Source organism: Medicago sativa, chromosome 3 (genome assembly GCF_051527215.1).
Source record: "Medicago sativa cultivar Bolivia chromosome 3, Bolivia_mono, whole genome shotgun sequence".
NCBI lineage: Eukaryota > Viridiplantae > Streptophyta > Magnoliopsida > Fabales > Fabaceae > Medicago > Medicago sativa.
In genome coordinates this window covers 92,489,715-92,516,912 of record NC_140751.1, presented here as the reverse complement: position 1 = coordinate 92,516,912, position 27,198 = coordinate 92,489,715, and the positions used below count along the sequence as shown (strand labels likewise).

Sequence of the window (27,198 nt, the reverse complement as noted above, 5' to 3'; positions counted from 1 at the left end):
TTACTCTTTATAATCTACTCTGTTAGTCCCGTGAGCTTAGCTAAGCTGGTAAGGACAATGCATAATATATGCAAGGTTCAGGGTTCGAACCCCGGACACCACCAAAAAAAATAATCTACTCTGCTAGACATGTTTCTTAAGTTTTCGAAAATTGTTTGTAAGTTTTTTTATTTGTTTTTAGAGACCTTAAATTGAACGAAAATATTTTCAACGGAGTTTTTTTTTTTTGAACAAGAAAATTGTTGGAAAAAGAAATTTTCAATGGAGTTAAATATCGTTTGCTTGTCTACATTAGTTAAATGTTGTGTCTAGAACAGTAGTTAACTGTCCTATGCACCTACGGTAGTTAACTATCAATTCCAGAGAGAAAACACATTTTCAAGTAAGAACACGGACAAACAGGTATTCAAATACCATTTAAATTACATGGACAAAGGGGTATTCAAAGATGAAACAATGTTTCTGGTCATAATTGAATAATACCACTCAATCAAAACCCTTGCCTTTCCCATTATTGGTACAGAACTGTTCACTGTTATATGAATTTTCTCAGAATTTTCAATTTTTTTGTGTTAAAAATAATTTTTATAGGGGATGGCCCAATGAAAACTATAGCCTGGCTATAATAATAGAACTTAATTTAATAATCAACTGATTAGATGGTTTTAGTCTTTCAAGGTCATTCAGAATGGGGAAATGGTCCGCTAGCAGAATTTATTTTATTTTATATAGAGCCTGCTGCAGTATCTATAGCCTATGTTGTATTATAAATATGATATATTTAGTTCTACAAAATAAACAATTCAGATTTCTTTTGTACAATTGTTCCTGAAAAAAAAATTTACACACTATAAAGACTTATTTTGTTTTTATTGATTTGTCATATCTTCACTCGTCTCCCATAATCTTCATTGTGTTGGATTCAACATGTTTCCTTTTTTCCTTTCCATTTCTTTCCACTTGATTTTTATTGCTTTGTTGTATCTTACTCTTTTCCCATGATCCCATTGTGCTACCTTTTCCTGCACATTATTGTGAAGAAAGGGGAGATTATTAGAGAAAGAAGATGATTAAAAGTAACAACAAATGTGAACCAACTACACTATTCAACCACTTCATTCTATTATTTTTGCATATGCCAAGGTATTCATCGAATTTCTGCTATAGATCATTTTATGGTATTCTTTAAATCATACATAAAGCTGGATTTTTTTTTCTCTCTAAATCACTAAATTACACAAAGCTTAAACTGAAATTCAAACTCCAGAAATTAAAATTTACAGTTGGATTTCTTTTCTATAAATCATACATAAGTTATATTTAAACTCAAACTAGAGAAAGAATCATGCAAAGCTGAATTTTTTCACTGGATCATACAACAGTTACACTCAAACTCAAGAAATTATCATGTTAATCTGGTTTTTTCCCACTAAAATCTTACAAAAGTTGAACTCAAACTAAAGATATTATCATACAAAGTTGGAATTTTTTCTTCAAATAATGACTAAATCACAACATCATAATTAATCAGCAAAGAGCTTAATCACAACATCATAAAGATATTAACAATAAGAAATACTACGACTTACCCAAGTTCAAAGAGCTTTTGATGAGCCTCAGTATAATCAGCAAAGAAATCTTCATCCTGCAACAAATGAGAATCATTAGATAAGCATATATCATGAAATCTCAAATGAGAATCCAACAACACATAACCAAAATCAGCAGGCACAAACTCAAAACCCTAGAAACTTTAAATCTTGGAATTTTCAGAATCACAACACCACCAAATCCGAATTCACCAACATTCTCAAAACCTCAAAAAAACAAAACACAGCAACACATCCAAACCGGCCAAATCATAAAACTGTGCCAACTCAACGCCAAAAACCGAATCAAAGCACCAAGTATTAAACCGGAACAGACAAAAAACAAAGGTAGATTTTTTTTGTTTTTCTAGATCTAGGACCATAGGTATTTTTTTTAGAAATGTTAAGGCTAGAAACGGGAAGAGAAGGAAGAAATACATAGGAGAAGATGATTTTTTGTTTAAAAAAATTTTTTGGCGGCGGCGACGCCACCTTGGACGGCCAACCACCGCGTCGTAAGCTGTTCCGGCAGCGGTTCCGCCACCAGCCGGAACCCCACCGGAGAAGACGGAAAGGGGAGAGGGGAGAGGGAAGAGAGAAGTTAGAGAGAAGTGAGAGTTAGAGAGAAAAATGATTTGAGAAATGAATGAATTTGTGAAGGGAGTGGGTATATATACCCCTCTCTGATTCCACGCGGTATGCCTAAGCTATTGCTGTGCACCCTCAGATCCAGGTCGTCTGATCTTAAATCAGACGGCTATCATCACATCACCCGGTGATCAGATCAGGGTCGTTGATCAAATAAATGGCCCAGATTCAATCTCTGTGGCCCAAGCAAATTGAGAACAAATGATAGATCTTCTCTAAATTGAGAAGTTTAATCTATAACATCTTAATGAAGAGGCAAGTGTAAGGCTTTTTAAAAAAAACATGATATTATTTTCTCTAAAGAAAAAAAAAACATGATATTATTTTATTGGTAGTTCTTTTTGTATTCACCTCACAATTTACACAAAAAAGTTAGTAGTCTCCTCGCAAATGTCATTTTAATATTTGTCATACCAATTTAACCTTTTTATTCGAGTTAACCGGATGTCTAACATATTTAACCAACCAATATTACGGTATTGCAATTATAACCTACTCCCTCCGTCCCGAATTAATTGACCCCTTGGCTCATTTCACACTTATTAAGAAAAATGTATAAATAAAGGGGAAAGTGGAATATATTGTATTGGGAATGATGAAAGTTGTATTGAAAATTGAAATGGGTCAATTATTTTGGGACACTTTTTTTTAGAAAATGGGTCAGTTATTCCGGGACGGAGGGAGTATTAGTTTTGGCTTAATTGTAGTTTTGGTCACCCAATTTCAAAATCTTACTGTTTTGGTCCCTACATATTTTTGAACTAAAATTGATGATTTGATATGTTTTAAATGACATAGTATATGACCTAATGATAAAAAAAAATATCAATATTGATTTAATTGTAAGAAAATTTTCTTAAAAACATACTTTAAAACATGTCATATCACCATATTTTTTAGACAAAATAAGTTTGAGGAGTGACCAAAACTGCAATTAATAGTGTATCCTTGTATCAGAAGATAGTTTTGATAGCAAGGACCATGAGATTGGTATCAGAAGATAGTTTTGATAGCAAGGACCATGAGATAACCAGATAATTTGATAGAAGTAATTTATAATTTGACGCACATATGAAAGTAGATATTACTGACCAGAACTTAGAATGAAAAGACTAAAGAATTAAAAATGAAAAATGAGCTGATAGACATTATAGGGTATGGAAATATTTCACGAATGAGGAGGACCAACAAAAACGCATATCATTATGAAGTATGAAACGGTATCAAATAGTGTGCAAGTATAAAATGTAGACGTAAAATACAAGCATGAATCATCTATGTTTCATACTCTTTGCTAGCTTAGTTATGGTTATTTTTGTTTATCCATTTCTCTTCCACAATCAACTCATGGGACTCTTGAAGAAATCACAACAGTAACATGAAGGTACAACAAAAGAATATAATTATTAGAATATCTCAAAAAAGTTCAAAATTTATTTTGAAAGGAAAGATGATTAAAGTGTGAAAGAATAACTAATTTTTTTACTTTTTATGCAATTTGTCCAAGGTGTAGATTAAGTTTAACAGAGTTCTACGGAATTGGAATTTGGAAGCATCTTTACTGCATTGTTTGATGCTTTGAAAACAATTTACAATAACATTCAATAAAATTGAACAAAAGGTTAACATATGATATGTTGGGTGGGTATGATTACCTTGATTATGTAGGAGTTGATCTCCAAACAGGAAGAGATGCTCCATTTACGGAAATAATAGGTGCCATCTTCTCTCCTTGTCATTCTTCTCTCCTTGACACGACCTCCTATATTGTTACATCAATTTTCAGCAATGTATCATTCAGAGAACACTTCTAAAAAGGATTTTCAAGTGCTAAAAATGTGAGCATTTTGCTTTGGAACTTAATCTACAAGTAAAAATATTATGTATCAAATGTTTTACGTGTTTTTCATTATGTTTTTTTTTTTTTGAAAAAAGTAAAAGTATTATGTTCTTCGTTGTGTTGTTCAAATGTTTTACGTGTTTTTTCATTGTTTTTTTTTTAAAAAAAGTAAAAGTATTATGTTCTTCGTTGTGTTGTTCAAATGTGTTTCTTTTTCTCTTTTTCTTTTTTTTTTTTGATAAAATGTGTTTCTTTATTACTACTAATAAACAACTTCGACAATTTATCACAATTTTCTAATGATCAAGTGATCACAGATATAGTCGCTATTGTAAGGACATGCTAACCAATTTGGAACATGATTTCATCAATTAAAAGGTAGCTAATCCTATGATGAATTCCATATGGGACATGATTACTTGAATGTCCTAATTAGAAATATTATCTATAATTAGAACAATTTATTTTAGTGTTCTTCACAAGGTACAAAAGTTATCCAAATTACATTATTCTTACTACTATGCTAATTAGCATTTTGTTCCATCATATCTATTAGAACTGCTTAGAGGCTACAGATACTAAAAAATAAACAGTAGATTGATTGGAGAAGCAAAAATCGTTTGGTGTGTTAACAAAATATCTTATCAATTATATGAAAATAGTAGAAGCAACCTATAACTTCTATAATTAAAATGGTTTCCACTAACCTTCATTGATAAACTTCTCCATTAGCTCTTTCTCATCAATGGTTAGTTGCGTCATTGTTGCTAAAGGGGTATTTGACATGTATGTAACACACGAAAAGAAACCAATTAGAAAATTGATCTTTCAAACAATGGAGATACATTTTTGTTCTGTTATATCAAAAGTATTTTATATTGCTTTATATGGTAACATATAAATCAAATCTGTTACTAACATAAAACCACTAATTCTAATATACACCTCTTTGCATTTTTCCAAATTCATGGGGTCAATAAAATTTCAAGCAAAAACAATTCTCTCTTATAAGTACATTTATGTGTTCAACACAGTACATACAACTTTATAGATAAAAGCTAAATTTTGAGTTCAGTGATTCATGCTTATATTTCAGTTCAGTGATTCATGCTTATATTCTTTAATGACAAATCATGTGGTCAAAGCACTTCAAATACACCAATTTCAAATGGGTTCTGCTAAAGATTCAAGATTTATGTAGCATGAGGTAAAATTAATCACGCAATATTCACATAAATTTGTTCTACCAGAGTCAGTGAAATGGTAATGATGATTCAAATAAAGCTTTGCCTTCACACTATAATCGGAGTACTGAAGGTAAAGATAACGAGACATCAATCAAAAAAGACATGTAGATTGAACTAGAGAAATATAGTACATATTCAAATATTAAAAATTAAAAAATAGACCAAACTATCCTTAGTTTTGATGATATGGAAAGACAGAAATTAAGTGCTTAAACACTTCAACAGTATAAAAAGGTATTGGTGATTTTTTTTTATTGAGCAGTGCTTATATGTTATATTCAGGTTGGTGATTTACATACTGAGCACCTTAAAGCAACCCCGCCAGCAAAACATTTTATTCAAGATTAAATTGTCTTTTTAATTACAAAATTCAATCTATCTAACCACATTTAAAAAGAAAACAAATCACATGATTCCAAGCCATAGAACATATGCACACTTTCTCACACAAATGAATGCCATAAAAAAAAAACATAAATTAATATCTATAATTTGTATATTTTGGAGAGTACCTCTTAAAAAAGCCATTACAGATGACCAAAAGTCAAAAAGCCTACTTTTATTGAAAAAGTCAAAAAGCTTCTTCTTTTAACAAAGGGTGATGCATGCTAACCTGCAAATAAGAGATATTCATATTTATTAATGTGCAAATTAACTATAACCAGGACTAAATCTTCTAACAAATATAATTAATTTAATTTACAAAATGGCACCAGTTGAAAAAGGAATAGAGAAAGTAATTGTTTGGAATGCAATAAACACTGGTATAAAGTTTAGCTCATTCATCAACAATAGCATTGATCAAATGCATTTTATATCATATTTCAAAACAACTAACTAAATTTTACTCTATCATGGACATTTGAAATAAAACCATTTAAATGAATTGAGGAAAATTACTGTTTCTAGATCCTATAACTCAGATTGGTAGCAATTTCATATATTAAAAGGCTTAAGATATTCAAATTTACGATTAATTAAAATAAAAAAAAAATCACACACATAAATAAAATGGCTTACAATTATAGTTTGATAGTATTGCCTGTTAATGGAGTAGTGCAGCAAGATCTACCTGAAATAGGAATATTGAGAATGAGGACAACAAAAGGATGGCACAACAAAGCACCAAACTGCAGAAATATAAGAACCACTATTTTCTCTGTTTTGATTGTGTACATACAGTCATCATGAATACTTCCAGCAACATAACCTTTGCATAGTACCCAAATCTATAATGAAAAATAAGAACAAAACATACATGTAGGCATGACCTCCAAAAGAAATGCAAAAATTCGATTCATTCACTACTACAGTAATTTAAAATCATGTAGCTAAATTAAATTCATTACAAATTGTCATAGCCTCATTGTGTGTTCTAAGCAAGTCTTCCCCAAACTCAATTAAAATTAAATTAACTATGACGATCAAACAAGCAGAATTACACATTGTGTGTTCTAAACAAGTCTTCCCTAAACTCAATTCAAATTAAATTAACTATGACGCATAAACAATTACAGCAATTTCATTCATATCTCGGTAGCAAAAACCTTTAATCGATCATTCATGTTGTTACATCATATTATGTAACCTTGAATTAAATTCAAATTGGACTGGATATGAAAATGATCTTACAGTGGCCAGAGTATACATTTTAATACAAGACGCACAACAGGGTCAACATTTAGGCATTACCTTATATCGCGTAAACGACAGAAAGAATGAAGAAGCGGGAAAATGAATCATCAAGTGTCGTACGAAGATGACGATGATATACCAAAAACTTTTACTCAGCACAGTTCCATTTATTGTTTTCTATCAAAAACAAACCGTAGAAGAAGTTGAAGAAACGACACGGCAGCAGCAGCAACCATGTCTGAGCCAAAGGAGCAGATTCGAAACATCTGGATCTCTGGTCTCCTTGATCCTTCCAAGGTGAGGGTAACTGAGAGATACAGGTTATACATATGTGATCTCGAACAGATGGAGGAAGTTTCAAGGAGAACACCCATTTTTTCGATCTCCTCTTTTTGTGATTCTATTTGAATGAAAAGATAGAGAAGGTTGAGAGGATAAAGATGGTAGGTTTCTTTTGCCCAAACGTGGCCGATCGCGGCGGTGATTGTGGGGAAAAGAGTTGCCGGCGGCGGTAGAGGGAGAGGAGAAGGGATAAGCTTCAGTTAGTGTAATGAGGGAAAGAGGAGAGAGGCCGCGGGTTTGATTAGAGAGATTGGGCTTAGCCCAATTTTGATTAGTGTATGCAGAGTGTATGCTGAAAATAGTGGTGTAAATAGTCATATGTTCCAAATAAAACAATTTCTAATCTTTTTTTTTAATGGATAAACAATTTCTTATCTAGAATTTATATCATATAATTTTTAAAATATCTGCACCCTCAAATATATCGCCATGAATTCATTTTAAAAAATTGTAACATGATTACATATAAACACCGGTGTACCAACACACGTTGGCTCAGTTGGTAAGGAACGGGCCACTTCCTTGCAGAAGGTTGTGTGTTCGATTCCCTCTGCCGATGTGAGGGCAGTGTTGGTGGGTGATCTGTAAGTACCTCTATAAGTGCCCTTTGGGCCCGGAGGCGTGCCCTGACCCTGGTGGTGACCGGAGCCGAACCCACCTAAACTTTTTGTAACCAAAAAAAATATATAAACACCGGTGTAGAGCATTTCGTTGTATTTAACGTGCTTGATCTAAGGGCATTAATCATTAATAAATAATATTACTCATGTGATGTTATAATGAAGTTTCAATTAGATTATATTTAACAGACTTTTAATTTACTGTGCTTACCATTGGAGAAATAGTATATCCAAGACCAAGACCAATAATTGGAGAAAAATTATAGGGGGTGTTATTTTATTTTTTTTGAAATATTTAGATAAATAATTTTTTTTGGTTAAATGTATTTTTGATTCCTATAAATATGTCAACTTTTCGTTTTAGTTCCTCTAAAAAAATTTAACTTTTAGTTCTTAAAAAAAAATTCATCTTCACTTTTGGTCTCTCTTTTAAAGTAAATTCATATGTAGAATTCATATTTTTGAACAAAATTTTACAGAAAAATTTAGGGTTAATTATGTTTTTGGTCCCTATAAAATGGCGACCTTCTAAGTTTAGTCCTTACTTAATATTAATAGCTTTTTTAATCCCTACAAAAAAATTTACTTATAATTTTAGTCCCTGCTAAAATAAATTTTGTTTAATTATCCTTAAACTCTTAAATTTTTTAACGATTCTTTTTATACAAGTTTAGAACACTATGAAAGGTTCATTTACTAGAATCTATAATTTTTTAACATGAAATAAATTAAATATGAATTTTTTAAAACGAAAAAAGTTTAAGATATAAGTAACAAAAATATGGACGTAGAAATCAAATTTTTGCGATATTTTTTCGGTGGACCTTTTAATAACGTTCTTAACATGCCTGTAAAAAATTGTTGAAAAACTTAAGAGTTTAAGCATAAATTAAACAAATTTGGATTGAGTAAGGACTAATATTGAGTGCAGAAATTTTTTGTAGGGATTAAAAATGCTATTAAAATTAAGTAATGACTAAACTTACAAGGTCGCAATTTTGTAGGGACCAAAAACATAATTAACCCAAAAATTTATAATATTATAAGGATCTCTCCCAAAAAAAATTAGAACTTTTTACCAAAACATTAATTAAATGTGAATTTTTTTAATTTTTACGGTAATAAATTCATATTTTATTTATGTTTTGTTAAAAAAATTAACTTTTTTTAGTGATTTTTACAATATTATAAAAGAGATGTGGTCTTTATCAATGCATCGTTAGCATAACAGAGTACAGAAAAAGAGATTGTATTCTTCTTTGTGGATTTCCCCTTGATGGTTAATATTATGTATGTGTGCTTTGGTGGTTTTTGTATTATTGGTCTGCTCACATTTTCGAACTTAAATAAAAATTAACAGGATATTCCAGCCGTGCGTTGCACGGGTTCGTACACTAGTGTTCATGCAAAACAACAACAAGAACATACATTAGACATGATTTCAACAATATAATCCATCAACGTAAAACAACATAATAAACTATGGATCAATCAAACTAACTTCTCCATCTAGTTCCTTCATGTAAGCCCTTATTTCTTCGTCGGTACTGGACCGAATCAAACTTTTTTGAATATCTTCGAAAGATTTGACCAAGGAAGCATCAAACTCGACCGGTCCTTTGGTATTTTGCCTTTGATATTTTACTAACCAAATATTGAGAACATGGTTCTCATGTCGTCGTTGTTCCTAAGATTCGTCTGGGTTAGCTGAAGGCTGCCATCTGAGTCGGCCCATGGACAACGATACTCAACATTGCCCACCGTCATTGTGTCTCTATGATTGAGTCGACGGTTAATTTGGTACAGTTGATCCTTCAAGCCAAATAGTGTGACATCAACCTGAACCTGGAACAAATTGGGTTTCCCACTGTTGTAGTAAATTGCAGCTAACTTGGTTTTCACTCATCTACTAGATAAACGTACATGGTTCTTTGTTGTGTTTTACAAAAAATGAACCAGACATCGTCAATTTATATAAGTTTTCGTGCTTCGTGGATAATGATGACATGCTGTCATTACGTAATTTTTAGGACTTATTTTGACATTTTGATAGAGTTCTAAGCAATATTAAGTATCCAGGAGATGTTAAAAGCAACAAAATTGGAAGAACTGGAAGCTGCCAATCGTATTGCGATTATGCCTGTCGTAATACGATTTCTTGAAGTCGGAGAGCATGTTTTTGAAGGAGTTGGATCGCAGTACGATCCATCTAATCGTGATACGATTTCAAGAAGGGCTTTTAAGGAAATTAGGGTTTAAAGTACCAATCGTGGTACGATTGTGCCATCGTGGTACGATTTTGGGCGATCCAGATTTGCCTATTTAAGCTGAAGTCAGTCTCAAACAAAGGGGATTACGATTTTGGAGAGCTAAAGTGCGATTTTAACACCCAGAAGGCTGCAGCGGAGAGGATTTCATCATCTCTAACCCAGTTTATGTATGTTTTAATTCTTTTATTGATTATGCTATTTGTAAACTCAATTATGAGTAGCTAAATCTCTTAGAGATTAGGTCAGAGATGAATCTATGTAACCCTAATTGATCATATGTTGCTGTGAAACTCTATTGTTTATTAATGAATTTCTAGTCTTTATTCAATTCAATTGTTCTTAATGCTCTTTATATCCTGATCAAATATAAACATGATTTTGTGAGAACGAATGACTACTGACCATAGCTTTCGACTTAGACCTAATTGAATTGTTCTAATAAACATGGTTAGTCTAGGAATGGATAATCGTTTGTTAGTGATATTAGGTTAACGTTCATAAAACCTTCAAGGATTATTAGACCCCCTAAGGAATTAGGGGATGTAGTTTAAGAAGAGGGTCCTAACTCAAGGGATTGATTAGGACTAATTTGTTAACTATCGTGAAACTAGAGAATCATTAGTAATAATAGGTGCAGTAACCAATTAGGGGAAACATAGAGGATTCGACATACCTGATCTCATCTCTCTCCATATTTTCTTAATCAAATCTATTTCTTTTATTTGATTTCATAAAATCAAACCAAATCTACTGCCTAGTGGCAAACCAAAATAAACTTTTATACATCCTATTTTTATAACGCGATTGAATTATTGAAGTTAAAAACAGTCCTCGTGGGATCGATATTTTTACTACTTCGATAGTATTTGGTGCACTTGTCAAACGTCTATCAGATAACAGAAATTGTCGGTGCAATCTGAACCACACAAAAAAATCCCTGCAGCAATAGTCAACTGCCGCTCCTATCAATTACAGAGGCTACACTGCACAGTTTGACAAAAACTTGATTTTATGTTTTTTTTTTTGGCCATTACTTCATTCAATCATTCATTCATAAAATCAAACACAATCTATCGAAAAACAAATACATTCATTTAAAAATTGTTTAGGTATTAGTGACATTAAACCAAATTCAAATGCAACAAAAAAAACAAATTCATCATTTACAACTAAACCAAATAAATACAATGGTCTCAGTCACCGTGCACGGTGCTCTGGACTGCCTTAACTGCCTCCTTCTTCTGGAAACCATATATGTAGTGGCCGGGAACATCTCAGCCCTAATATTCAATAGAACATTATGCACGTATTTGTATGTTTGACCATCATGCAACCCTTCATCCATCCATGTTTATGCAACTCCTGATGATCATCAATGAATTAGGACTATCTCTAGCATGTTCATGCTCAATGATTACCTCTTCATTAGCCATCTTATGGGACTCTCCCTCGATAGGTTGTAGTACCTTCAGGTGAGATACCTAATAGAACCATGCCCATGTATCCTGGTGCATAATGCCATGTATCCCTCACATATGGACCCTTACCAACCTCATGTATGACGTGCAGTAAAAAATCTAGGAAAACCCAAGCTACCTGGGCCACACCAAGAGCAGGCACGTCTGTATGGGAATGTCAGGCACATGTTCATATTGCCTCTTCACCAATCTTGCAAGTGGTGGTACACCTCCCCTAATCGCACACAATCTAACTCTAGTGCTGGCATATCTTCTCGAATGGCATGGTCTCCCAATGATCGTCGTAGGGATTGAATTTTACGTCGACCACATTCATGCAATCAAGGATCAATTTGTATGCAGCATGGCCCCTCCCAAGAACGAAGCGAGAAGTGTGTGGTATGTTGGGGGTATAGTCTGGATGCATCTTATATGGAGATATGTCTATGAAATGATTCATAGCCCATACTTGAAGGAAAAAAAAACAATTATAACATATTGTAATTAGAAATATAAAATTAAAAACATAAAGATAAAGATCAATTCAAGTATTAAAGTATAATTAATTACATGTAGAAGGGTCATGTATTCGTTCAAGAGAGAAACACAACCTTGATCTTTTTCATGACTTTCATACACATTCAATATGTCAAGATTCGTGCAAATGAATAGTGTACAACGTAGTATACAGAAAAAAAAATGTATTTTTGTGCTATCAATCAATGGTACTCGCAAAATTCAATTTCAAATGAAGCATTTTGAAAAGTTTAGACCTAATCATGACTGTGTGTATTTGATATTGCACAAGCCGACTTCATATATTGTATATGTAATTTAATTAATGGGAAGGCAAAGTTAAAAAAAAAAAAAAAAAGAAGAAGAAGAAGGGTATAAGGCAAACTCGTATAATTTGGCGAGCTTTCGTTGTTGAGGCCTTCATTTTATATTTGCATTCCATACCCTTATCCTCTGGGTGAAAATAGACTGACCACGAACTACAAAAAATGTGAGAGAGTACATTTGTTGGGTGAATATATAGTGCTTTGTCAGACTATATGAAGTCAAAGAGCACAACCCCTTATTTTATTAGTTAATTTTCCTAGAGAGCAAGTGATTGAGACAAATTGCAGAATCCATAAATGTGTAAAAAAAATGTGTCTTCATTTCAACTTTGCAAATTTCAATCAAAATCGTCTTGTTACACTCCAAGCTTGCATAAAATTTTAAATAAAACTTAAATGACTTAGATAGATAATAAAAATAAAAAAAGTTTGGGTTGCCTCCCAACAGACATTTGTTTAGCGTCATTAGCTCAGTATCAGGTTCACTTACTCATTGAGATTATGGTTGTTTTGATGAACGACCTTTCTAATATCAGTGGAAACGAGTTTCCACCATTCATGTCCATAACCAATAATTTTATTTACCTACTTGGATATGAATATTCTACAGTTTGTCATAATTTTTTTATAGGATCCATCGGTGAACTGCACCTTGGTCTTGCTTGGATATAACTACAACAATGAATCATTCTTGATTGCCTCTAGGGAAAATACATTAACACTTGACCCAAGGTCCGTCAATTTTTTTGGGAAACTTTACGTAACCCACGGTGATGGGCAATGTTGCTTTTCTCGGTTCAACGCTTCAATTTTGCTTTACTTTAGACACTATGATAGCATGACCACAATATCCTTCTTTTCTTCTTTTTTTCCTCTTACTATCTTCCTCATTTATTCCTTTTTTGCTTCCAATTGTTGCCTTTAATTTGTAAATTTGTTGTGCTTGTAGCTAGGATAACTCATTCGTCGTGGGATGCATCACACTGCTCAATTCATTCTTTTCATCAGTTTCCTTCTTACCTGCTTCACATTTTCTTACAATCAGCATATGAGAACTTTCTTCAATATTATTAACAAGATCTTCATCCTCAAAGTCGTCATCGAACATGAAATTACACAAGTATCCAACTCATTATTGTATTAATCCTCATCACTTTCTATTTACCCTTCTCATCTTCTACAACGTTACACTGCTCCTTCGAATTTTTTACGTATTTGTTGTTAATGTACCTTTTTGGCTACGTGACATATCAACAAGTTGTCCTATTTGTACCTCCATGTTCACGATGGAGATATTTGTGTTCTTTCGGTTATTTGTGGAGGCTTGCATAAACTGATTGATCGTGTCTTCTACTTTTATTAGTTGGTCATCTTTAGGGTTTTGTTGATACTGTTGGTAGGGGTACCGAGGTTTTTTGAAAATGTGAGTTATTATCCCTTTGATAGTTGTTGTAGTGTCATATTGATTCTTCCTTTGCCTCTGGCCATATTGGTTGATAAAATTAACTTATTCCTTTGTTGGACAACATCCGGTTTGATGATTTCATAGATAAAGGTCACACTACAACACTTATCAAAACTCTGCACAATCATTAGAGGGTCCAATATATGGAGCTATAACCAGGTGAAAAAAGAGAGGTGAAGATGCAATATGCACTTAAAAGAAGTTAAAGAAGTTAAGCTCGATGTCAAGACACACGGAATGTCGAGCACAATGTCAAGACATCGTGACAACACAAATAACAAATAACCAACAGTAGATAAAAGCTGAAAGTAAAAGACACAAGTTATTTGTTAACCCAGTTCGGTGCAACATCACCTACGTCTGGGGGCTACTAAGTTAGGAAGGAAATCCACTATAATAGTATTAGTTTGAAGCCTGCATAAACTATCTTCAGTCTACTAGCTCTGCGGCTAATCATTACCCGTGTAATTTCTATGTAAGGCACTCCTAGATGAGAGACCTCCCTCTCACTTCCTCTCAATCACTCTACCCGTGATAAGGACAAATACAATGAAAATGGAGACACACTCCGAGAAACAAAATTCACTCTTGCTTAAAAGCTTTCAAGTGATTCACAACTTACAACTCAATAACAAGTCCAACTCAGGTAAGGGTGTAAGTGGTTCGGACAAAACCAACGAAACTGAAAGTCCAAACCGAACCAAACCGAAAAAATATCCGACCTTGTTTGGTTCGGTTTGAAACCGATCCGAACCAATCGAAACCGATGTAGTTTGGTTTGGTTCATGGTTTTTCATTTCGAGATACATGAAACCGATGAACCAATCCGATGATAATCACACTCCTTATTTTACTAATATTATCCTACTTCACAAAAACTTATGGTTAGACTCAAAGTTAAACATAAAATATTTTTTAATCCATTCACTTTCTCTCATCTTCATCTCATCAGTCAGACTCTTTTATTTCTACTAAAAAAGAAACCTAAGCCGTCAACTACACCAAACTCATTGTTCATCGCCACCGGTCATCTTTTGGTTAGTTTTATCATGTTTATGCCAGTGATTTATACTCATTATATTTCATTGTTTTCCATGTTCATTTTCTATGACATTGAATTATACACGTTACACTATATTTCATTGTTGATGAATGATGCATGTATGGATCATGAAAGATTGAAATATTTGAATTTGATGAAGTTGTTTTTGAAAAATGATGGATGAATGAATATTGGATCATATGTATGAAATATTAAGTACGATTAGTTATAAAAAGATGTTTGAAAAATAGAGAACATGAAGAAAAAAAATATGAAATACACTTATACAAAGTTCTATGAAATATTTTGTGAGAATATGAATTTTTTTTAACTGTATTTTTAAATAAACCGAACCAATCCAAACCGAACCAAACCGATTTGTTTGGTTCGGTCTCTTTTTTGAAAAACAGTGAAAACCGAACCAATCCAAACCGATGAAGGTTTCATCGGTTCGGACATTTTTTTGACTGAAAACCAATCCAAACCGAACCGTTACACCTCTAAACTCAGGCATCAAGGTGATACATGAGTGGCTCACAAACAACAATTGACATACTAAAAATCCTAAATGACTCTTTTGCAAATGACGGCTTCAGTAGTTCTTTAGGTCTTGGGCTTGATGAGCAAATCGGGCTAAACAAATTACAGCTGATCTAAAACGGTCTTCAGCACAATATTCCGGAAGCATATATATTGTTTCCTTAAATGATACAACATCACACTTAAGAAACACAACAAAGCTAAACTTCCTATCACTGCTTCTAAAAAACACACACTTCTTGGCCAACACTCCACGTGAATTAAATCTTCATAGAATCTTCTGAGATCCCACGTTTAAAACAAATCTCCAAGAAAGCGAAACAAGGTACACTATGACGTCGTACCAACATGTCAAGACATCTTGTCCAACATATTGCTATAACACTTGTTTTAACAAAATGTGGCCAACTATAGTCTACAAACCCAACAATCTTCCCTTTAACAAATTTTGGCTAAAACAACCTTTGCAAAGCACATCTTCAATAAGCAAAAAGCTTGCACGGATAAAAAGAAAAGGAGGGATATAGTCATACCTTCTTATGTTTTAACACAAGATCTCATATTGAAAGAAAGTAATAAAACAAAACTTCAACATTAATTTCAAAAGAAACATCTTCAAAACTAACTCACAATGGACATGTTGGGACATCATCCAGAACATCAGAGGCATGCACCAGCGGAAATAGAGAACCCAGCCTCACAGATACAAACAACATTATTGAGAAATAAACTCTCGCAGTAGCAACCCAGGGAGAAATAAACTCCCACAATCAAAGAGAAATAAACTCTCACAAGATAAAAATCCAAGAAAAATAAACTCCCACAAAGAAACATTTCAGAGAAAAATAATTTCTCACAACAGGATGTCAAGACATCTGGTATGACATTCATACACTATAAACACAACACACCTCATGCATCCATACATCAAGCACATAAACTAGCATTTTACTAACATGGCATCATCAGACTAGTAAAAAAATAATACTCCCCTTCAAACAACAGATCATACATGGAAACTACTCCCCCCTAATAGGCCTAAGGCATAAAATGGAAACTACCAAAATCATATCAATATCTACTCCCCCTTTTTAGCCAAAAATTCCGATAAAAACTACCATGCTTTCAGAAGCAGAAAAAGAACAGAAGTAGCAGAACATATGTGTATAAGGTTACATGCTATAGCCCTTAGAGTGCGCACAAATCTTTGGCATAACCCACAAAAGGGAAAAAATACAGAAGCAAAAGAAAAAAAATACGAAAAACAGGGCACATCAAATGTCTTCACTACCATCTGTTTTCTCATTATTTCCACCATCTGCATTAGAATTCCATGCAACATCATTACCATCAGCATCCTCATTGCCTTAAACCATGTCTTCATCTTCTTTATGTGCTGACAAGGCGTTGATCAAATTATCCACACTAATCGTTCTTTAAGTGCTGGACTTAATGGTTTCCTCTAAAGTCTTGGACATTTCCACCACCTGGATTAGAATTCCCTGCAACATCATTACCATCAACATCCTCATTGCCTTCAGCCATGTCTTCATCTTTTTTCTGTGCTGACAAGGCGTTGATCAAATTATCCACACTAATCTTTCTTTCAGTGCTGGACTTAATGGTTTCCTCCAAAGTCTTGGACATTTCCTTAAGCTCAGCAAGTATCTCTTCCTTAGAGGTAGAGCTACCAGCTCCCTGTCCAGATATCACGACAATGTCTGGGACATGTGTCCCTGCAAACAGCCTATAGTGAAGAGACATAGAAGATTCCCTCTTACTCACATCATTAGCACCTTCGATTTTAAATAACTTTATATTTTTAAATGTCATAACAACAATTTTTAGACAAAATTCTTATGGGGGACTATCAGATACAAAAAGAGGGTAAACTTTGAGGATTAATATCGAGTAATTGGAATTTGGGGACCAAATTCGAACAATTGTAAAATTTGGAGACCAAATTCGAACAATTGTAAAATTTGGAGGGTCAACACTGCATGTTAACCTATATAAAATATTGATTTAAAATTTATATACTAATAATGTATGTTTTTTTTTTCCACATGCTTCAAATCACGACATATAGATATTTGTGAAGATATTTTAGAAACTAATTTTTAAAGTTGTCATTACGGTGCGATCTGATTGAATGCATGTGTAAAAAAAATGTTAAAATTTTCCTTTGCATTTTGACCTTTTTAAATTTTCTATTTTCAAATTTAGTCTATGCTTTTTCTTACAGAAGTCCAGGTTTCACGTTCAAAGTTACTTTATTTGATGACATGTCATTGATAAGACCTTAAAATATCATTATGTTAATCATTTAAATATTTAATATTTTTTCTTCTTTTTTTATTTTATTTTTCAAGGACTTAGTTTTCTTCTTCTTTTTTTTTCCTTTCTTTTTTTCTTTTTCTCATGTAATAAAAAAAATTGTAATTTATATTGATGGATGTGTAAGAAAACTCACCAAGGTCTTCCATAAATGATGGAGTTTCATCATCATCCTCCAAATCAAGTAAAATTGGCGAATCAATTACAGTTGATTTGGCTGGTTCGTTATCCTTCACTATAGAAATCATTATAAATGGAAAGAAGAGTTATTGACTTTTAAGCATCAAATACAAGTATAATCACAAATGGAGAGGATCTTAACTCCATATTATCATCAAAGTTTACAACAAATGTATTTTGCACATGTCGTGACTTTAAATTAGCGAGTAAAAAAAAAAGGTTATCTCATGTATGGAAGAGACAATCAATCATATAAAACATATTTACCACTCTCTAGTGGCATTATACAAATTTTAAAGTAATGTCTATGAAAAACAAGATTAGAAAAGTATTGTATATCAACGATGAACAAACATTTGTAGTGTGTGCACCACTAGGTCCAAATTTTGAAGTCAAATGTCATATGTAAACATACTGGTCAAAATGAATATCAATTGAATCGTTATTTTTTGTAAAAATACCATTTTTCTCTGTCGTGTTGGCAACACTTGGTGCTTGTGCAAAAGCTTTTTCGAGAGCCGTCTTCCACTCGTATAAGTCCTCTACGGTTTCAGCCTACAACAACACATGAAATGATATGTTAGCGGCTAGAGAAAGAAATTCATGTTCTCTATTATGTGATATATTTATATTATATGTACATGTTTTGAACCAATGAAATATATATTATGCTGATAGAGAACTATAGTCTCGAGGGAAAAATTGACAAATAAACCATGATAAGAGGCTGTATAAACAATTTGTGTAGGAATACAATTTAGCATAATATCAATTATAACATCTTAACGAAAAAAATGAGAAGATTTAAACACCTTTAATGTGAAAGCACGTTCATTATAAGCATCTGAATATTTTACCGTCAAAAGTTTCTTATCTTCTTTAACAGTAACACTACAAAATTTAACAACTAAAGTTATCAGAGGTAATGAAACATCTAATAATAATAATAATAATAATAAAATAATAATAATGTGTAGTATAGTTATGGAAAAACAAGCAAACCTCCATGAATTATCGATGTCAATGCCACCAAGAGTTAAATTCACATCATTTTCCACATTCTGAACAACATTAAAAAAATGAGAAGAATATGTATAACAATTTATTTGCATAATAGATGAAACATGTGTACATAATTAGAGTTATATGTGTTGATGTGTGAATGTGTTAGTGTTTATATGGTTTCGTTTATTTGACATTTTGTGAATAAAATCAATATGATGAAAACAACCGATAAATAATCTATTTGAACAAAATATCAATGTTTCTAATCTCTCTTTAGGTGACAACGTCTTTTATAGAAATAACAAAATTGTATTACGAAAAAAAATATAACAAGAAAACTTCCAATTCTTGCATTATACATGATTAGTTTACATTATATTTATTGTTTTCAATTCTTAACATGCTCTTATCTCATAACCCGTGCCAACCTCAATCTTGAGGTTTACTATTATGACTAATCTTACAATAACAATGAAAATATGAGTGTGTAAATATGTTTATTCTCACCCATGAAAATAGTCATGGCTCATAGCAACATGAAATTTTTTAGTCCGAACATTTCTAAGTTAAATATCAAAGATGGTTGATGAAGAATATAAAGAGACAATTATCACTCATTCATATAAAATTTAATAAGCATGCCAACACATTATACCAAAATTGTTGGTATGTAGCATTTTCATCGGTATATAGTTGAAAAGAATTATGGTCTTTCAATAATGACGACGAGTTCATGAATATATATAATTACAATCATTCCCAAAAATATCTAGTCCATACTCCAAACAAATACAAGGTATATTTAGTTGTCTACTTTCAATTAGATGAAAAATAAATTTACTTACCGGATCTCTTTTGAAGAAAGCTAGTGAAGTTTGTGTTAAAACAAACCATCTTTTTTTCCAGAATGTCCATCCCAGTCCTATGCATAAAAAATAGGTACTATGCAATCATAATTTCATAAACTCATAAAACGTTCTAGTTCTACCAATATTATAGATCTAGTTTTTACATTTAAGGGTTAATACAAATATTGTAAAAATATATCAATAAAATTTTGGAAAGACTAAAAGAAGAATCAACAAAGATAAAATTTCAATTTTGGAAGGATTAAAACAAGAATCAACAAAGATAAAATTTCAATTTCATGGTTTGCTTTGATACGAATAGGTTATGAATTAAGTCATAGTGTATTATGTAAATATATTGAAAGGGAATTTAAGATGTTTCAATTATAGAGAATGAAAGGTTTTAATAAATGCAAAAGCCAAAAATACATGGAAAATTATTCTACCAACAGGAAAGAACTAATTGTTCATCAAATTCACACACATTACATTAGATATTAATTAAATGTATAGTTTCATTTATTTAACAAGCAGAAAGACGTTATATCTAGACTTGCTCACGATTGCATTATATATTATGTAAATATATAGTTTTCTTAGGATAAAAACATGTAAACGGGTGGATTGGAACACACCTCTGTCAGGTAAGAAAAGTGGTCCAGACTTTAAAACCTGCAAGATGTGGAGTTACATGAACTCAAAATGTGGCATACAATAAAGACATAGAAGTTGTATGGAGGTACACGAATTCAAATGAATTTTGCGCATTCAAAAATAAATGATGAAAGTGAAAATAAATAAAAAGAGGTTATAATCAACCTGAGATGATTCGTCACTTGTGTTTCTCATATCTATGATCCTAAAATCAAGTAGGTATATAGATAATTCATAAAAAAAATAAAACCACACTGATCAATTGACCAAATACTGCATCCTCACATTCATCAAAACGACAATGCATGATCAACATACAAAGTAATTTTTTTTTTTTGAAATAATGATGACTTTATTTTGAATATGGATGGTGGAATACTTGGTAAAAAAAATGATGAATGGAAAAAAAAGTATGAGAAGAGAGAACGAGAAAAACTAAAAGGAACGGAAGAGAGAATGAGGAAACAAGTGGAAGAGAAAAGAGTGTGTTGGGTAATGTGACGTGGTTTCCCTCGTTTTTAAAAAAGGAATGTAATGTGAGAAATATTTGGATGGTGCAGAAGGAAACCCAAGATCAATGTTGAACGAGTCTTGTTTGTTCCTAATATATGCGTCAACCTTTTAAAACAGTGTCTTTTGGTCATTTTATTTCAACATTTCATAAAAATGTCTATAAAACAAGCATACGTGGTTTGTGTGAGAACAAGTATTTTCTTTGCTTATCACAAACTTTGTTCTTTTATTCACTCTAATTCATATTATATGATTGTCAAATGGCACAACCACACTTCGTGCAAACCCAGGGTTATACTCTTTCTTTTTTCTCTATGAAAAAGGCCTTTTTTTTACATTTTATTATTTTGTTGATTTTTCATAAATTCTTACCATCGGATGTAACCCTATTTAAGACATGTCCGATATTAGATGCGAGACATCTTCGAACTGGATTTCAAACATTGATTCGACACATTGTGTGACTATATCCCTTCCATCTAACTCAATCTCTATTCGTCCATACTTTTGTACTTTACTGCATAATAGTATATGAAATACAAAATATGAAATTTTAAAAAATAAAAATAGTAAACGAGTGCAAGTTTTTTAAACATACAACCTAAACAACGATTGTGATTTTAAGATACTATTTACCGGAAGTTGAGAGTTCCTCCCCTCTCTTTTACCATGCTCATGGGTCGTTATTCGCTTCTCTCTCATTGCATTATGTGCTAAATGAACAAAATAAATATGAATAACAACACACGTCTATAGACTATTGTGATCTCACTCCTATTCTATTCATTTAGACTTGGATACGGAAGATTGAGTTGGTTAGAGACTAGCCTGATCATATAGTTTACTTGCCAGTCAAGTAATTATAATTAGTTCAAAGCTTTTGCGTTGTATTGTATTCTTTTGATTTGTATATAAGAGACACATTGGATTGTATGAGTATGTTACAAGAATAACCATTTTCCCCCTTTTGTCTTTATTTATCTCATATTTATCCCTTCTCTCTTTCACTCTGTTTTTTTTTTCTTTTATAATTTCACTTATAGTATGTTTGATTGTAAAACTATTACATAAACAAAACAGACTCTGGACTAGGAACATGACAGAAACTAAAATGTTTGTCACACTAAACCACAACATTTTTTTTTGTCCTGAATACAAGTTGTAGAATACCAAAATAACATTTTTTCCACCAAACATCGTATAAGACAAAAAATTATACAATATCATGAAAATTTATTTTGCGTTGTTTTGGCATATCAGAGTATCAAACACACTTTAAAGGTAGTAATTTATACTATAAACAAATAGAATGCATGATTTTGAGCTAATTTTTTCGCTTTTAATTATACCTTTAACAAATTAATCTATAAAAATGTTATTTTGTTGATGTCATTTAAAAAGAAAAATTTATTTTATACTTACTATATTGTTGGTAACGTTGAAAACTATAATTATACATTGTTACAATATGTCCCCGTGAGTCTAATGCATAATATATGCAAAGTGTGGTTCAAACCCCGCACAATTTTTTTTTTTTTTTGTTACAATATAAAATTACAAAATATTTATCATCTATACCTATAGTTTTAATTAAACCAATTTTTTTTAATCAAAATTCATACAAGAGTAGTATCAGTTCTAAAATTTCTTTTCAATATCTTCATTATCAAAAAAACAAAGATAAATTTTACAATTTGTTGTTTCGCGACGCCACGAGCACCGCCACCACCCGCGACGCCACAAGCACCGCCGCCGCACCACCGTGCTTGTTTCGTGAGGTTAGTTCTCTTACCTTTTTACCATGCTAGGGTTTTCAGATTTTAACTTCCTAATACTATTCACTCATTGTTCCAATTGAATCATGTAGTTAAAATTCATTCATAATCATATTTTGCATTGAAATGACAGGACTCTGTCTATAATCAATCATTGAATTGAATTTCATGAAATTCTCAGCAATTCACTGCTGCAGGCACATGCAACCTTACTGTGTGCCTTCAGCTTCTTCATTGCCATGGATATCACCTCTTAACTTTACAAAACCTTTAGAACCTAAACTTGACCCACCTCCTGAAATCATTGTCGCGGAAACGAGGAAGAAGAGTAAATATATTACTCATGATGTTGCTATTAATTTGATCAAACGAGAGAAAGATCCGCAACATGCATTGAAAATATTTAACATGGTATCTGAACAAAAGGGTTTTAATCACAACAATGCTACTTATGCGACGATTTTACAAAAGCTTGCTCAGTTTAAGAAGTTTCAAGCCGTTGATCGAGTTTTGCATCAGATGACTTATGAAGCTTGTAAGTTTCATGAGGGTGTATTTATTAATCTCATGAAGCATTACTCGAAATGTGGTTTTCATGAGAAAGTGTTTGATGCGTTTTTATCTATTCAGACAATTGTTCGTGAAAAGCCATCTCCGAAAGCTATTAGCTCTTGTCTCAATCTATTGGTTGATTCAAATCAGGTTGATTTGGCACGGAAATTGCTATTGCATGCCAAGAGGAGTCTAGTTTATAAGCCAAATGTATGCATTTTCAATATCTTGGTGAAGTACCATTGCAAAAAGGGGGATATTGATTCTGCTTTTGAAGTTGTCAAAGAAATGAGGAAATCTAAGCATTCATATCCTAATGTAATTACCTACTCAACATTGATGGATGGACTTTGTCGAAATGGAAGACTCAAAGAAGCGTTTGAACTTTTTGAGGAAATGGTCTCGAAGGATCAGATTGTGCCTGATCCGCTTACTTACAATGTTTTGATTAATGGATTTTGCCGTGAAGGGAAAGCTGATCGCGCTAGAAATGTTATTGAATTTATGAAAAATAATGGTTGCTGTCCTAATGTATTCAATTACTCAGCCCTGGTGGATGGACTATGTAAAGCGGGGAAACCGCAAGATGCAAAAGGGGTTTTGGCTGAGATGAAGAGTTCTGGTTTGAAACCTGATGCAATTACCTACACTTCTTTGATCAATTTCTTCTCTAGGAATGGACAAATTGATGAGGCTATAGAGTTGCTTAAAGAAATGAAGGAAAATGAATGTCAGGCTGATACTGTTACGTTCAATGTGATACTTGGAGGCTTGTGCAGAGAAGGTAGATTTGATGAGGCGCTGGATATGATTGAGAAACTCCCACAGCAAGGTGTGTATTTGAACAAAGGTAGTTACAGGATTGTACTAAATTCCTTAACTCAAAACTGTGAGTTGAGGAAGGCAAATAAGTTATTAGGCCTAATGCTAAGTAGAGGGTTTGTACCCCATTATGCTACCTCGAATGAATTATTGGTTCGTCTTTGTAAGGAAGGGATGGTTGACGATGCTGCTGCGGCTCTATTTGACTTGGTGGATATGGGGTTCCAGCCACAACTTGATTCTTGGGAACTTTTAATTGACTTAATCTGCAGAGACAGAAAATTGTTGTATGTTTTTGAGCTACTTGATGAATTGGTGACAACAAATTCTTGATATCTGCAATGCAAAATGATGTGTTTGGTTTCTCAAGCAATATCTGCTTGGAATCCTTCACCTAGGCAAATGATGATACAGAGGTGCATTCAGATAAATTGCAATGGAATTAAAGAATCACACACAATGTGGTAACTATAGACTTCTTTGGATGTAATTTTGTTTTTTCAATCTCTAACAGCTTTTGAATTGTTTTAGTAGCAATATCTATAGCCCGATCATCACTATCTGCATCTTTGCAATTAGTCACTTAAAGGATCTTTGAAATTGTGATCAAACTGTTAACAGAACTAAGAATAATAAAGAATTTTCAAAGCAATAGCATAGCATGCATTATTTGAAAGGGTCAAGTCCAGCTGAGTTAAAGTTGATTTTATGACAGTGAGAAGGATCAAAGGATCACCGGAGAAATATCCGCTGTACATTCCAACTTCCAGTAGGAATTGTACATCCAAAATAAACTGCTCAAGGAATAAAAATAATGGATGAGAAATTGAGAATCACTCTAGACATGTAAAAATCATAAAATATTGGTTCCAAAGTATTTAGCTACATAAATTTGGTCACACATCGCACAAATTAGCTTCAATGTTGCTTTTAACGTGCCATAATGAAGGCCAAAAGAATTAAAGAACAAACAGAAGGGAGGGAAATCAAAAACCTGTTTGGCTTCGTCAGTTTGTAAGCTCACATTCTCTTATGTTATTTCATTGATCTCCTTGTTCTTGGAAACCTAAATAAACATTCACACCATCACCTCTCTCAGTGATCCTGTCAACCAAACTTCAAACACATTTTCTTAAGTTTTTCAATTTTCCTCAGTTCTAGAAATAACTCCTGCACATGGCATAGACCAAACTTCATACAAAATATAAAATCTTGCATAATCATACATGGATGCAAAATCAGAATCAACTATGTCTCCACAGGTATTTGCAGCATAGGTATTTGCAGCATAGGTATTTGCAGCATTTTTTTTCTTCTAGATAAGAGCAGTTTTTTTACAAAGTTCAAAAGGAGTCTTTACTAATGAAACCATTGGGCTTTGATCTCTCATTTGTTGGATTAATCCAACGCTGACTATAGTTGAACATATACATACGCAATAAAATCTCTTTATGGCATCCCTTTAATAGTTTCACTTATGTGACAGAAATACCTATAATGTCGCATCTCTCATATAGTTCGTTTCATCTAACATTTGGAATAATAAGAGAAAGTAATTCGGAATCCCTTTCATGCTCTTTTTAGCTAGCTGATAGTTTTATTTATCATTTACAGCTGACTTTCTTTCCAGGATTTATCAAAACCATGTTATCCTTGGAGCTGCAACTAAAGCATTTTGGAGTTTTTGCAATGTTGTATCAATGCTTCTGGGGGCAATGCCTGTGATGTATTTCCTCTCTCAAATATATGTAAAAATAGCTAAATACACACTAATTGGGGTTGGAGATGTTAATCATTGCAAGCTTATCACTGGCTTGACACAAAATGAAGGAGGTCTAGGCATTATATCCTCGCGGCATGTAAATGAAGCTGCGGCTCTGCTTCTCTTATTCAATTATATTCTGCCCTGATCAATGAATTGCAGCATGGCTTATCAAAAAAAAAAGAAAAAAGAATCGCAGTATGCCTTCATTACTACTTTCAAAGGTGAACATAATTTGATTTGGAAAAATTAATTCCTTGTGAGTTGAATTTTAAAGATGCCTATGTTTATAATACACATGCTGCTCAAGTCATTCTTTGGGCCAAACAAATTTGGAATCAATTCATCCGTCCATTAAAGTCTTTGCTTTCCTGGAGATTGATATATAACAAAGTGCCTATCGATGAGAATCTATCTACCTGTGGCTAAACTCTTGTCTCTCAGTGAAGTTGAATCCAGTCATCATATTTTATGCGAGTGCCTCTTTACCATGAAGTTGTGGAGCTAGCTTAGCTCAGTAGTTTCTTATTCTACAGATACCAACTCCATCGTGTCTCCTAGACGCATGCAATAAAAATTGGTCTCCTCAATGTAAGGACGTAATTTTGCCAGCTATTATCAATATAGTGTATGTTGCATGGCATTGCTGCAACAATCTCATATTTGAAAATAAGAGCACACCTTGGCGATTTACAGTGAATATGGTCATTTTGAGTGTCTTCATGACTGGTAATTACACTACTGCTACTTCTTCGTCAATGCAAGAGTTATCTTCAAAACCTTCTCTGTAACCAGTCATCCCCCAAAACTTCCTCTATTAAAGAGGTGACTTGGTATCAAACGATTGCTCCTTGGATCAAGTGCACTATGGATGGTACGACAAGAGGATACAACTGGTCTGCAGCTTGTGGTGGACTCTATAGGGACAAAAGTACAACTACTATGGGTTGATTTGCAGTTAATTTAGGTAACTCTTCCGCCCTTCATGCTGAGCTTACGGGTGCAATTGTAGCTATTGAAATTGCCTCTAAAAAAGGTTGAAATTACCTTTGGCTAGAGTCGGTTTCCCAGATACTCGATCTTACTTTTTAGTCCCCTTCTATTGTTCCTTGGCAGCTAAAGAATGAATGATTGAGCTGTATAAAGTTGACCAGTTGTATATCTTTATTGTTTCTCATATTTAATGCGAAGGTAATCACTTTGTTGATCAAAA

General features: G+C 32.8%; 2 protein-coding genes and 1 long non-coding RNA gene across 11 annotated transcripts; 1 reads left to right on the top strand and 2 right to left on the bottom strand.

The window, feature by feature from the left end:
- Window positions 1–705: 705 nt before the first annotated feature.
- Window positions 706–7,511, bottom strand: LOC146942002 (uncharacterized). 5 transcript variants are annotated; one of them, XR_015032542.1, is made up of 7 exons: window positions 7,017–7,511; window positions 6,345–6,553; window positions 5,837–5,937; window positions 4,785–4,844; window positions 3,893–3,999; window positions 1,590–1,645; window positions 706–1,022 (listed from the first exon to the last, which is right to left on the bottom strand). It is a non-coding gene; the product is annotated as an uncharacterized LOC146942002 (long non-coding RNA). The 5 variants fall into 5 exon arrangements; XR_015032543.1 differs by having other exon boundaries at window positions 6,397–6,553; XR_015032541.1 differs by having other exon boundaries at window positions 6,345–6,396.
- A 9,128-nt stretch (window positions 7,512–16,639) lies between these two features.
- On the bottom strand, window positions 16,640–20,998 carry LOC146942001 (rho GTPase-activating protein 7-like). Of its 2 annotated transcripts, none has more exons than XM_085755968.1 (8): window positions 20,727–20,998; window positions 20,543–20,579; window positions 19,905–19,981; window positions 19,057–19,115; window positions 18,867–18,945; window positions 18,516–18,609; window positions 18,011–18,109; window positions 16,640–17,333 (listed from the first exon to the last, which is right to left on the bottom strand). In XM_085755968.1, exons 1-8 carry the CDS (start codon window positions 20,754–20,756, stop codon window positions 16,987–16,989), a joined length of 822 nt encoding a protein of 273 aa, XP_085612094.1. In that variant the 5' UTR covers window positions 20,757–20,998; the 3' UTR covers window positions 16,640–16,986. The 2 variants fall into 2 exon arrangements, with proteins under 2 accessions (XP_085612094.1, XP_085612095.1); XM_085755969.1 differs by having other exon boundaries at window positions 16,640–17,273; window positions 20,727–20,995.
- Window positions 20,999–22,686: 1,688 nt separating this feature from the next.
- Window positions 22,687–27,198, top strand: LOC146942000 (Pentatricopeptide repeat (PPR) superfamily protein). Of its 4 annotated transcripts, none has more exons than XR_015032536.1 (3): window positions 22,687–22,852; window positions 22,983–24,687; window positions 25,854–27,198. XR_015032536.1 is itself a non-coding variant. In XM_085755967.1 (2 exons), exon 2 carries the CDS (start codon window positions 23,051–23,053, stop codon window positions 24,554–24,556), a length of 1,506 nt encoding a protein of 501 aa, XP_085612093.1. In that variant the 5' UTR covers window positions 22,695–22,852; window positions 23,047–23,050; the 3' UTR covers window positions 24,557–24,783. The 4 variants fall into 4 exon arrangements, 1 of the variants encoding a protein (XP_085612093.1); XR_015032535.1 differs by having other exon boundaries at window positions 22,694–22,852; window positions 25,838–27,198; XR_015032537.1 differs by having other exon boundaries at window positions 22,695–22,852; window positions 23,047–24,687.